The sequence below is a fragment of the Solea senegalensis genome, linkage group LG7 (genome assembly GCF_019176455.1).
Source record: "Solea senegalensis isolate Sse05_10M linkage group LG7, IFAPA_SoseM_1, whole genome shotgun sequence".
Lineage (NCBI taxonomy): Eukaryota > Metazoa > Chordata > Actinopteri > Pleuronectiformes > Soleidae > Solea > Solea senegalensis.
Window position 1 is genome coordinate 10,549,496 of NC_058027.1, and position 10,950 is coordinate 10,560,445.

The 10,950-nt window shown below is 40.0% G+C and overlaps 1 protein-coding gene across 28 annotated transcripts in view; it reads right to left on the minus strand.

The window, feature by feature from the left end:
• madd (MAP-kinase activating death domain) overlaps positions 1 to 10,943 on the minus strand; it is a 46,844-nt gene extending 35,901 nt beyond the window's left edge. For 15 of the 28 annotated variants that reach the window (XM_044030068.1, XM_044030070.1, XM_044030067.1 and 12 more), the window contains exons 1-3: positions 10,475 to 10,942; positions 2,864 to 3,060; positions 1,410 to 2,051 (exon numbers count right to left, since the gene is read on the minus strand). In XM_044030068.1, coding sequence (XP_043886003.1) covers positions 1,410 to 2,051; positions 2,864 to 2,922 — 701 coding nt within the window. In that variant the 5' untranslated portion in view covers positions 2,923 to 3,060; positions 10,475 to 10,942. Of the gene's footprint in view, positions 1 to 1,409; positions 2,052 to 2,863; positions 3,061 to 10,474 lie in introns of all 28 variants that reach the window. The other 13 variants (XM_044030069.1, XM_044030044.1, XM_044030049.1 and 10 more) reach the window with 1 other exon arrangement.
• Positions 10,944 to 10,950: the final 7 nt, after the last annotated feature.

Consider the following 10,950-nt stretch of genomic DNA (forward strand, 5'->3'; position numbering starts at 1 on the left):
AGAGAGCTCCCACCAACTGCAGCTGCTACCCGAAGGCAATAACAAACCTCAATCTGTCAAAGCCACCATAGCACCATGCTCACAACCTAAGGCTCGCTTCTTTCTTAGTCACCAACACCCCACATCTAAACCAAACGTGTAAGAAAAAAGATTTCTCGGGTCTTGACGTTTTTAAAAGGCTGTCAGGCAAATAACACATGTGGATTCAGCACAGACATATAATGCCAAAGTATGAGATTAGCTAAGCACCCGACACTCCTAAAATCCCTGAGAGTAATGAGAGGGAAAGCTACATTGCTGGTTCTACACCTCTAAATACACGAACATGTGCAAACCAACCCTACTGTGACATGACAGCCTAATTAACACTCTGTTGCTCTAAAACTGCAATCTATAGCATCACCCATAGCAACACAACAGCTCAACGGGCACTGCAAATTCTGCTGCATCACACCACAATGTCACAACAATATGCGCTGCGTAGATTTTTACAGCTTTCATAAAATATAAATCATTGCACATCATGGTTATGATAATAATATTAATAATGATAATAATTCTAATAACAATAATAATGACAGCTCCTCGACATTTAACTAATCTATATTGTGTGTTAATTGAGTTTATATTGGACAATTTATCTATTTTATTTTAACTGTGTATTTCCTTGTATTTCCTTGACATTTGTTTGTATGGCATTACATACATGTGTGTAACGCGTATTCACACACCCTTTAACACTGCCCCAAAATACTGTGAGTGCCAAGGAACTTCCACATACAAAGGCATTCGTATTAATAAAATAAATACAAGATGTTCAGTAACACAAACACAGCAAACCATGAACACAGTGACCACAAATCATTGCTGTGCTTAGTTTTCTAAGGGAAAAATCTGACACATTTATAATATTTTGATTTGGTCATAGGAGGTGGGAGGGATGATGCTGCTGATTGCTGTTGCAGCTTTTGTGGCTACAGCTGTGTAAAAAGTACATGTGATGAAGCATGAGCTGTTGTATTTTTATAAAGAGTAATAAGTAAATTATAGATGTGCATGTTAAGGATTAAATAATGTTTACTAAAAGCCAGTTGAACAAAACCCTCAACTCAACTTCACAGTGGCGGTAATTACATTGCCAAAACAAAGGGCTGAATGCACTAAAATCGTTAAGGCGATCAGCCTCTGACACCCTCATTTGTTAAATCATGTGATCAGAGTTGGCATGTGGCCTCAGGGTGACACAACAAAAAAGGTTGTATGGTTGGTTTGTTTGGACTGTGTTTCTCAGAATTTGATCAGTCAGACCCACCAGTCTTGAGAAAAACAAAAAAAAACACAATAAATTAAAGGCCAACAACCAAAAAAGTAATATAATCACTACTTGCAGATGCAATATTGAGCCTCACCTTTGGGTGGCACGAGGGAGCCCAGCTCGTTGGGTAAGCCTCTGACTGCAACAGTCGACCAACCTCTTTAGAATATATAAACATTCCCTGAAGGTGGAAAAAAAGGGGTAGTGGCTGAGTATGCACAGTGAGGTTAATGTGCTGTTGCGATTCCTAGCTGCCATCTTCGCGGCACTTCGTCTGTGTTGTGGGGATTTTCCGGCATTTTGCTCGGCACACGATTTTCCGCTCTGTTCTCCAGAGGCAGGCGGGGGTGTAGAGTCAGGATTGTTAGGTGGGAATAACGCAGAGTGTGGGCCTCCACCACTGCAATCAGACCCTTCGCTCGTGGTCTCTGCTGCCTGTGCTGCCGTCTCTGAATGACTGCTCTTGTCCCCTCTAGTGCGGTGATGTCCACGCTGAAAAGAGCGGTAGAAGTTGATGCAGATTCCGTAGCGGGTGATTCCTGAGTCCTTGTCCGTCAGTGTGAAAACAAATGAAGAGTCGTCACGAAGGCTGACCCTACGTTGGCGTATGCTCAAGCAACCCTCCGGTTGGCAAAAAAACACCACATCTGGTGGGAGTGGGAAGTCATGGTGGTCCTCAAGTGGGTAGCGGCGGAGGAGCTGAGGTGTCTGGGCCACACTGTCACTGCTTGGTTGCCTGGAGACGAGACAAAAACAATTGTTTTGGGTTTTTTTTAATAGCATGAGAGAACAATTTCATAAACAAGGAACCAAAACCGCAACCTTTGGCCACATGACTGTTCAATTCAATGGCCACTGAATATTCACTGATACTTGCTAATCTTACCAAGTTCACATGAATCATTTTCTCCTGTGACTATTCTGCTTGACACAATGAGCTACTGTTCTGTACTATGCACATTACATCATTTTTAAAGCAAAACACTGAAGTGATAATATTGTGGGGAAACTTTGGCCTCCAGGTCCCAAATGCCCCAGACAGCCATACACAAAAATTCACATGACCAGGGCTTGAGATTAATATTGCCCACAGTTCAATATAAAATGTGAATGAGATGAGCAGACATGGAGGGAGAAAAACGTGATGAATGAATGGCAGCCATACTAGATTTAGTTTTCGTTTTAGTATATTGGATGAAAATGCTTATTAGTTTAGGTCAATAAGTAATATCTCCATAGATCAACTTTTCAACAGTTTTTTTCATGAATTGATGCCTACTTCATCATACAAGAGTGTCACACATAAGTTGTGAAAATGATTTCCCTTGCCGGTGGTGTGCGACTGACTCTAATTCGGCTTGGAAAGGCTTGGGGTGAAGGTGGTTTACAGCGAACCCCCGCCCGGACCTCACCACATATGGCCATGGACATATGCAATTGCTGCAGCTTCTCCTGCCCGCCGGCTGCCCCCTCACCAGGGGTTGTCGGTGGACCTGTGGGGAGGGCTCCCTCTGTTTTACTACTTAAAATTTAAAAAAAAATAATTACCTTGCTCCAACCACTACCAAGTAGTCGAGGAGACGAGGGCATATTTTCTTTTTCTCCATCTTGGATTCACCCTGTCCTGTATGTCACGGCATCCAGGATAGAAGTTCCCTTTTGAATTAGTGGTGCTTTTCCATCACAACTGGGAAAGTTGAAGTATACAGTTGAAATACTGTGCCATGGCTTGTTCCAGAAATGACCTGTTAACACACAGAAAAGAAGCAAAATTGTATTTATTTATTTATTGTTATTTAAACTCATGCACCACAATAAAAAAAGCATAAGTACATACATACATTGATGTGTTAAAGGGGACATATTATACCCTATTTCCCCTATTAAAATAGTTCCCTGGTGTCCTAATGAACATGTCAGTGACATGCTTTGGTCAAAATACCATAAGGATGAAGCACCAAAGCAGTTCAATAACCCTGCTAAACCCGCCCCTTTCAGAACGCTCGGTTTTTTTGGTCCCTTTATATGCAAATAAGACACAAGCAAACACACACCCACTTCTTCCAGGGAGTTTCTGATTTTTCCTCTTTACAGCGCTCACTCGCTCAGATCCTGTTCCCTCTGCTCCATTCGTCTCCCCCTCACTCCACTAGTTCTCTGACAATATCAACATGGCAGCGTGCGCAGAAAACAGCGAGAGTGCCGTCACAGGAAGAGACGTACTACATAAGGATCGAGCCGAACAGTGCCGAACTGTAAATCAGTTAAAAACACACAGCTGAATAAACTGCTGCTGTATGTGACTGATTGCCAGCTCCGGAGCATACAGCAGTTTAGGCAGCCTTAGATGGACTTATTTTAATAATATTTTCTTGCTATCAAACACCACTGGGAATACCACTGCAATGTCAAATCTACAATTACTTTGCAGTACATTGACAATCTCTATAATAATAGCAAGGTCTTCTTGCCCAACAGGAACACAATGAGCAAGCACTTGCTGACAGTGGAGAGAAACAAAACTCCTTTTTTAACAGAAAGTAAAGTCATGCAGAACCAAGACACAAAGTGTACAGCCATCTACCTTGACCAGTTTGGGAAAGAGAGAGGAGAAAAAGGATTAGGTGGGTGGGAGAGGGAAGGAGGGTTGTGAAGGACAGGTGGGTGTAAAGGGGAATGGAAAGGAGAGAAGAAGATAGGAGAGACCGAGAATAGGGGCCTCATTTAAAAAGCTTGCATACGCCACTTTCAACGCAAAGTTTGGGATTCTGACTCCAGATCAGAAGGTTGTATGTTCAAATCCATGTCAGGGTCAAAATTATTGGGCAATGTGTGTTTCTATCACTCTCTGTCGGCCTCTGTTGCTCATATTGCAAGCAAGTGTGGAAGCACACACAAACAGACACACAGAGCTACCGAAAACAATACTTCACTCCCACTTTGTGAGGTGAAGTAATGATAAATAAATAAAATAAATTGCATTGCGATTATTACAGCGTGATTTTGTTGATGAGGAAGGTATAGAGGAAATGTAATCACAATGTGCAATCAGCAAAATGGCTGATTTAGCTCTGCCAGAGAATGAGGCAAATTTCAGAGACCAGTACGATGTGCTTGCCAGTGATGATGAATTGATTGTGAGCCAGTTACGACTTCCACGAGCTGTCCTGTTGGAGCTCTATGCCACACTGGATCCAGCATTGGAGAAAAGCACACACAGAAAATGTGCTTTTAGGTATGGCAATTACTGTATGTACTAATCAAATTTGACTAATTTGACCCCCTAACCATTAACTAACCTTGCAGGTGCCTGTAGATACCCACAAAAGCGGTGGCTTGTCACTCCTTTTTCCCTAAACCCAGTGTGCAAAGGTTGTTTGCACACTGTTTTGTTGTGAGCGCACCATTGGCTGATTTCTCATTGTTTGAATTCCCCTTCTTCCCTCTTCTGCGTTTGCCATCACTTTCCCATTATTAATTAGGCCCCAGGAATTGCTTGAATTTGCACATGTTAGTATACAAACTATATAAGCCTTTTAAAATATTTAACAATTACCTTCATGGTTAGCTAACAAAAACATAATGTTAACTTCGATTACAAAAAAATATTCAGTTATTATACTGCTTACAACGCACTCAGTTGTCAAAAATCTTCTTCGAAACAATCTCACCAAAACAATCTCTGAATCAAAAGGCCAATTGAATCTTACAGCAGGCAACCAAAGCAAATCAGGTTTCTTTTACTGGTTCTCGTCAAACAAATATTTCCTTAAATCATTTAGAGAACATTTGTTTACACTTGCATTACAAAGTTAAATGTATCCACAGCAACCCCTAAGTCACAACCAACAAAAAAACCATTGCTCTACAAGAAGGCTCTTATATCTGCCTACAACAATTGCCTGTAGCAAAGTACGAGCTCTTAACCAAGCACGGAAACTCCTCTCTAATTTCTGTCAAATCAGTTTGATATATGGTTCAGCATAAAAGCCATCTTTAATTTGAATGCAATTTTCAAAGCTTTGTATTTATATTACCCTGCAAATCTACAATAGAAATTAAAAAACCTAACAGCAGTGTTGCAAGTGTTGCAGCCCAAATGTCCAAAAATAAGTGTGCGCACAATCCTAGTTTTCCAAGATCAACTTTTTGGTAGGTCTCCAATTCTGGCAAGCGAACAAGGTGTTTCAAAACATAACTCCTCTTCCATCTCTTTATCACCAGCTTACTTATCAGTAAATACATACAACCCAACAAAGCATGAACTGATATGATTGTATTGTGAACAGCATTTGTGGCAGGATAAGCTTAAAAACCTATACACTTACTGTATTAACCAAATTAATGCCACTGTCATTTAATGTTACCTGAGATTTGCAGATGGAGTTTATTACAGACATATTTCATAGCAATTGATTAACATTGCAGAGTGTGGCAGCAATAAAAATGCCATAAATATATCAGATACTTCTTTGACAGGATATTGCATGTGAGCAGGTTGCTTCTTAAGTCAAACAAAGTTGAACAATCATCTCATAGGAACAGTGCTCTGGTAAAGGTAATAATCAAACCACCAAACTAAGTATTTAAAGCAAAACAGAAGAAGGCACAGATTGCCTCAACATTTTAAGACATTAATTATAGACAGTTAGACAGTATTCAATTTTCATTTTCACAGAAGTAGCATTTTCAAAGGAAAATTGTATATGCTGACGTAAACAAACGTATGTAAACATCGACCATGTCACCAACCCACAAAAAGAGGTCAGAGTTCAGGATTGGACTCCACCTGCTTCACTTTAAGCCTGTTAGAATTTGATATCACTTTTGCTTCCACAATATTTTTCATTCAGTGCCATTGTTAAACAAAATGGTGGCTCAAAAAAGGAACACCCTTTCTGTTTTTACCCTGAAGATATGAACCACAAAAACTGAACTTTTGAATGAAAAAAGAAAACAAAAACAAATTTACGTTATTATACTGTAAAATAAATTGTGAATGAGGGGAAACCCCAAATGTATTAAACATATATCAAATGTGACATAACACATTAGCTGCTGTAATTGTGATGAAACAGAAATTCTAAACTACTACTTCAGCCATACTGTTGTGCTATGGCCAACGTGAACAAATGCAACTGCACCCTGAAACACAAACACAGAAAACCCAGAGCATTTTCTCACTGTATCTCAATAACAGGTATCTCTGCACTGACAAGCTAATGGATCTACAATAATTTAGCCATTAGTTTATGCTACGTACATATTCCAGCTGAAATCCCTAACTGTAAACCAAGGGGAATCAAGTCGGAACCTTTTAAATAAGATGAGTCACTAGTGTAAAATTACCAATATCTCTGTTGAATACAAAATCCATGGTGAGGAATGAAGAATAACAACCGAAATAATCAGATGTGAGTCTATCATGGCTTGAAGCTTGATTTTATTTACTTACTTGTATATTGACTTAACATGAAAAGCCACAGCCAATTAACAAGATAGATTTGTAGGCTCATTATTATATTGACATACAACATAAAAACAAGTGTAGTATAAAATAACCCCAAATCACCTTTAAATACACAATGTGGCCAAAAACATGAATGACAATGAACTGGGTGCATTTAGGTCATGAGAAGGACACATGCTGTTTTTTAACCACCAGCAGACCCACTCTGTCGCGTGGCTGCGTCCAGTGGTCATTAGGATATTATAGGTGACTTCATCTCATTACCAACAGTGTCAGATGTATTACAGGTCTTATTATGTCTAATAGATTTAATTTAAGGCCTCAAAAAACATTGTCATCTGCAGGCGGAGCAGCAACAACATATTGGAGATGCAAGTCTACAGTTTATGAGGGAGACTCCTCTCTCTGCAGATAGTACCAGCTACTTTGGTGGAGAGACACAGTGTGCACTGCTAATAACTAATAATAACTTGTAGTCTTTGAAAGCTAGCTCATAAATATGTGTTCCAGGGACATCTGTGTGCTGTGGGTGCATGTTCACATTTGCAGGTAATACTAGGGGTGTGCGATATATATCGTCTCCAATAGTATCTTAGTTGTTGTTGTGAAATCACAATATCGAGTATGTCGGAATCATTTTGAAAGAACCCATCAAAACACGCCTTTTTGAGAGGCCACACATTCACTGCATGATCAAGACTAGTAGGACAGACTGTGGCACAGGCACATTGAATGTCCACGCTTCACAACAAACCAAACCAAGCTAACATAGCTGCATACATGGATGAAGTTAAACATGAGTGAATAAACAGCGCCAGGAGACAAAACAAACTCTACCAGCCTCAGAATCGACGTCATTAGATTTAATAGCTAAATGTGGATCTTCTTCACTCGCATGAAGGTGCTTTGGCTTGGAAAACACTGATGTCACTCGAAAGACGCAGAAATCTGCAAACTATGTCGGAAAGCACTTGCCGTCAAAGACAGCTCAACAACGAATTTGTTTCACCATCTGTGAATTAACCACCACACAGAATATGAAAAGCTTCGGCAGTCAGCAGTTGACCACGACCGGCCAGCTAAGGTACAGACAAGAAAAGGCATTCAGCAAACTTTGGCAGCAGTTAAATGTGTATCCACATTCTCATGTTAATGCCTTGTAGTTCAAATATGGTGAGAATTGTTTACATTAGGGGGAAGTGTCAGTGTTTAAAATGCTCTCATGATAGTTTTTGTTGGTTGTTGTGCAATATTTTATAAAGTAAGTTTAAGTTAATAAATAAGACCTGTTTTTCTTGAACAAGTTTTTTTTCAATATTATCATTCACATCTAATATACTATTAACAAGATCAAGCTGGAACAACAGGCCTTTTATGCTTTTACAAAACACATTTTTGAGGATTGCTAAATATCGCCAGTCTGCTAAATATATCGTCAAAATCCCAAAAAATATTGGTACATTGGCTTTAATCAATATCACACACCCCTCGGTAATACTGTAAATAAAAAGGGAGCTGCACTCAATCCCAATCAGGTGGACAGACTTGTTTCCGGCAAATTAAGTAAGAAAATAAGATGGACTGTTTGCCTTGACTATCAGTTCCAAAGAACTGATATAACAATATTACAATTTAGTTAAAAGCTGTTGGAGCTGCCTCCCGTCATCACTTATTTTCCCTGTTAAGGGAGTGTTTATGTCATCCTTCTCTACTAAGTGCTGTATGCTATGAATGCCAGCAGCAATGTAAATAAAATACCATTGTTAATAAAGTAATGAAAACTATAATTACTTTTATGGTGCATTAGGGAGTGGCAACAGCAGGGGAGGAGTGTTCAAATTATGGGTCAAAGTGACAGCCCTACACTGTACAGTATATAACTGTGAGGGCTCAGTCTATGCAGAGGGCTACACACTTTAAAAACCATCAGGACTATGAATCAACATAAAGGTCAAGCAGCATAAATGCTTTCTGGTGTAAAGCCAAATGACTACTTTGTGAAGCAGGGACACATACAGAACCACATGATTATTTCTAGATGAGGATGCAAGTATAACATCGGTCGTTATGAATGACTGGGTTTGGTATTGAACACTGCTCCTCTCTACCACCAGTATGTAATCTACAAAGGTAAGATAATTATGTAGGTTAACACAACATATGAATCTGGTTGGAGTGGTTTGCAGACAGCACTCAGTGGTTATGCAAGCACAGAAAGAAGATATGATTCACGGGCCTCCAACATGGACAGAATTTCTTGCCAGTCACAGTGACCAGCAGTAACATGATGGTGGAGGAGGCTCTGTTGAATTGGTTTTAATTGAGCCAGGACACACAAACCAGAGCGAAGTGAGTACACTTTCATATTGTATAGATCACAATTAGATTGCAATTACAATCTTTTCTTTCTGAATCAGTGTTAGAATATTCCAAGACAACATCCAGACTGTAGTGCTCATGTTAAATTGTAACTCACATAAACAAAACATGTATGTTATGGTGGGTGTTTGCAACTAAATATGTTAATTGCTTTGCATCCTCAAGAAACACTTATATGCTAATAGTGGTTATTGGGTGCAGCAGTGCGATGATGACAACATGCATTTAGGCCTTGTGCCATCACACAAGCTGTCATATCAGATTGAGTGTGGCAAGCACTTACTTTTTCTTGAGTAACAGAAAGGAAGCTCAGCTCAAAGAGTATTGCATAAAGAAAATGAAATGCAAACCATACTCAGAAATAATCACGTACCAAGACATTCATTTTAAATATTCCCCACTCATCCATCCATTAATAACACTCAAGGGTTTGCTGAGAAACCCTTTCGCCAATAAAATAGTTTGTTTTTTTTGGATTTGTCAGTTATTTGTACGTATTAAACTACAGATCTGACACCCATGTCATAAAAGACATATTTAAAAAATAATAATAAATAATAAATCATAAAAAAAACAATAGTTGGGCTAAGCATTCCGACCTAATAATAATAACCATACCTTTACGCTTAAGGCATTTGTTTTAAGCCCTTCATCTCACATGCATAATTTTAGATCTCAAACAGTTGTTTAAATGTATCGATCTGCATTTCAAATAAGCTATGCCAAAATAGCTAGAATGCATTTATTTCTATGTTCATTATGATAGATAGATAGATAGATAGATAGATAGATAGATAGATAGATCTCACAATTGGATTTACATAAAGACATACACCACAGCAACATAATTGAAAAGGACGCTCTGGAGGACGATGAGTGATAATGTCAAACGATTTCAACAGAGTGGGTGTCAGTGTCGAGGAGATCGGGTTTGTAAAGTGAACGGTTAAAGACAGTCCCGTGATAAACGGTGAAGAGAATAAATTAGATAGGCTCGGAGAGATATGTGGTCGTGTGTTTTCCCTGTCATGTTAATGACAGGCAGCCAGGCCTTGGTTCGTCCTCGATGTTCAACCTCAATGATGCATCCTCTCACCTCCACTCTGCTCGCTTCACGGTTTCCTACGCCACTGGTGGATTAGCTAGCTAGCCGCCTAGCTGCTAACACTAGCTTAACCAATTTGTCTCCCAAACAGTTATTATCTGTCTCTTATGACAAGCGGTGGCGATATCAAAAACGTTTGGTTGCACAGGCAACAGACACGGTTGGAGGTTTTAAATAGCAAATATGTTATTAGAAACAGCATTACCTGTTTACGTGAGCCGGTTAGCCGCTAACACTCAATGCGAAGCCAGCTGCTGCTGCGGGTGGTGATGATGACGGCGGCCTGGCTGGTGTGTACTCCTCCTCGGACACAGAGGTGGAAAGGCAACGGTGAGCGTCTGAATTCAGTGTGGAGTCCTTGAGACTGCGGTGGTATATCTTTGGAAACGACGGATATAGAATACGAAGGAAGACTAGCTGCTAGGTCGAACTGGTTGACGGCATTTGAAAAGATGCGAGATGTTTGTCCGTCTTTCCACTCGGGGTCGGATGGCTCGGTCAGTTACAACCTGCCTTTACAAGATCTCTTTCAACATCATCATCATCGGTCCGCAGGGAGTTCCGCATACTCTTATTCCGATGAACGCACCTACTGCTAAAGGCTTCCTACCGCAGTCACACCAGTCTCTACTACGAAGAACACCGTCAGGACAGACAGCCCTCACTTTTCAGTTACGCACT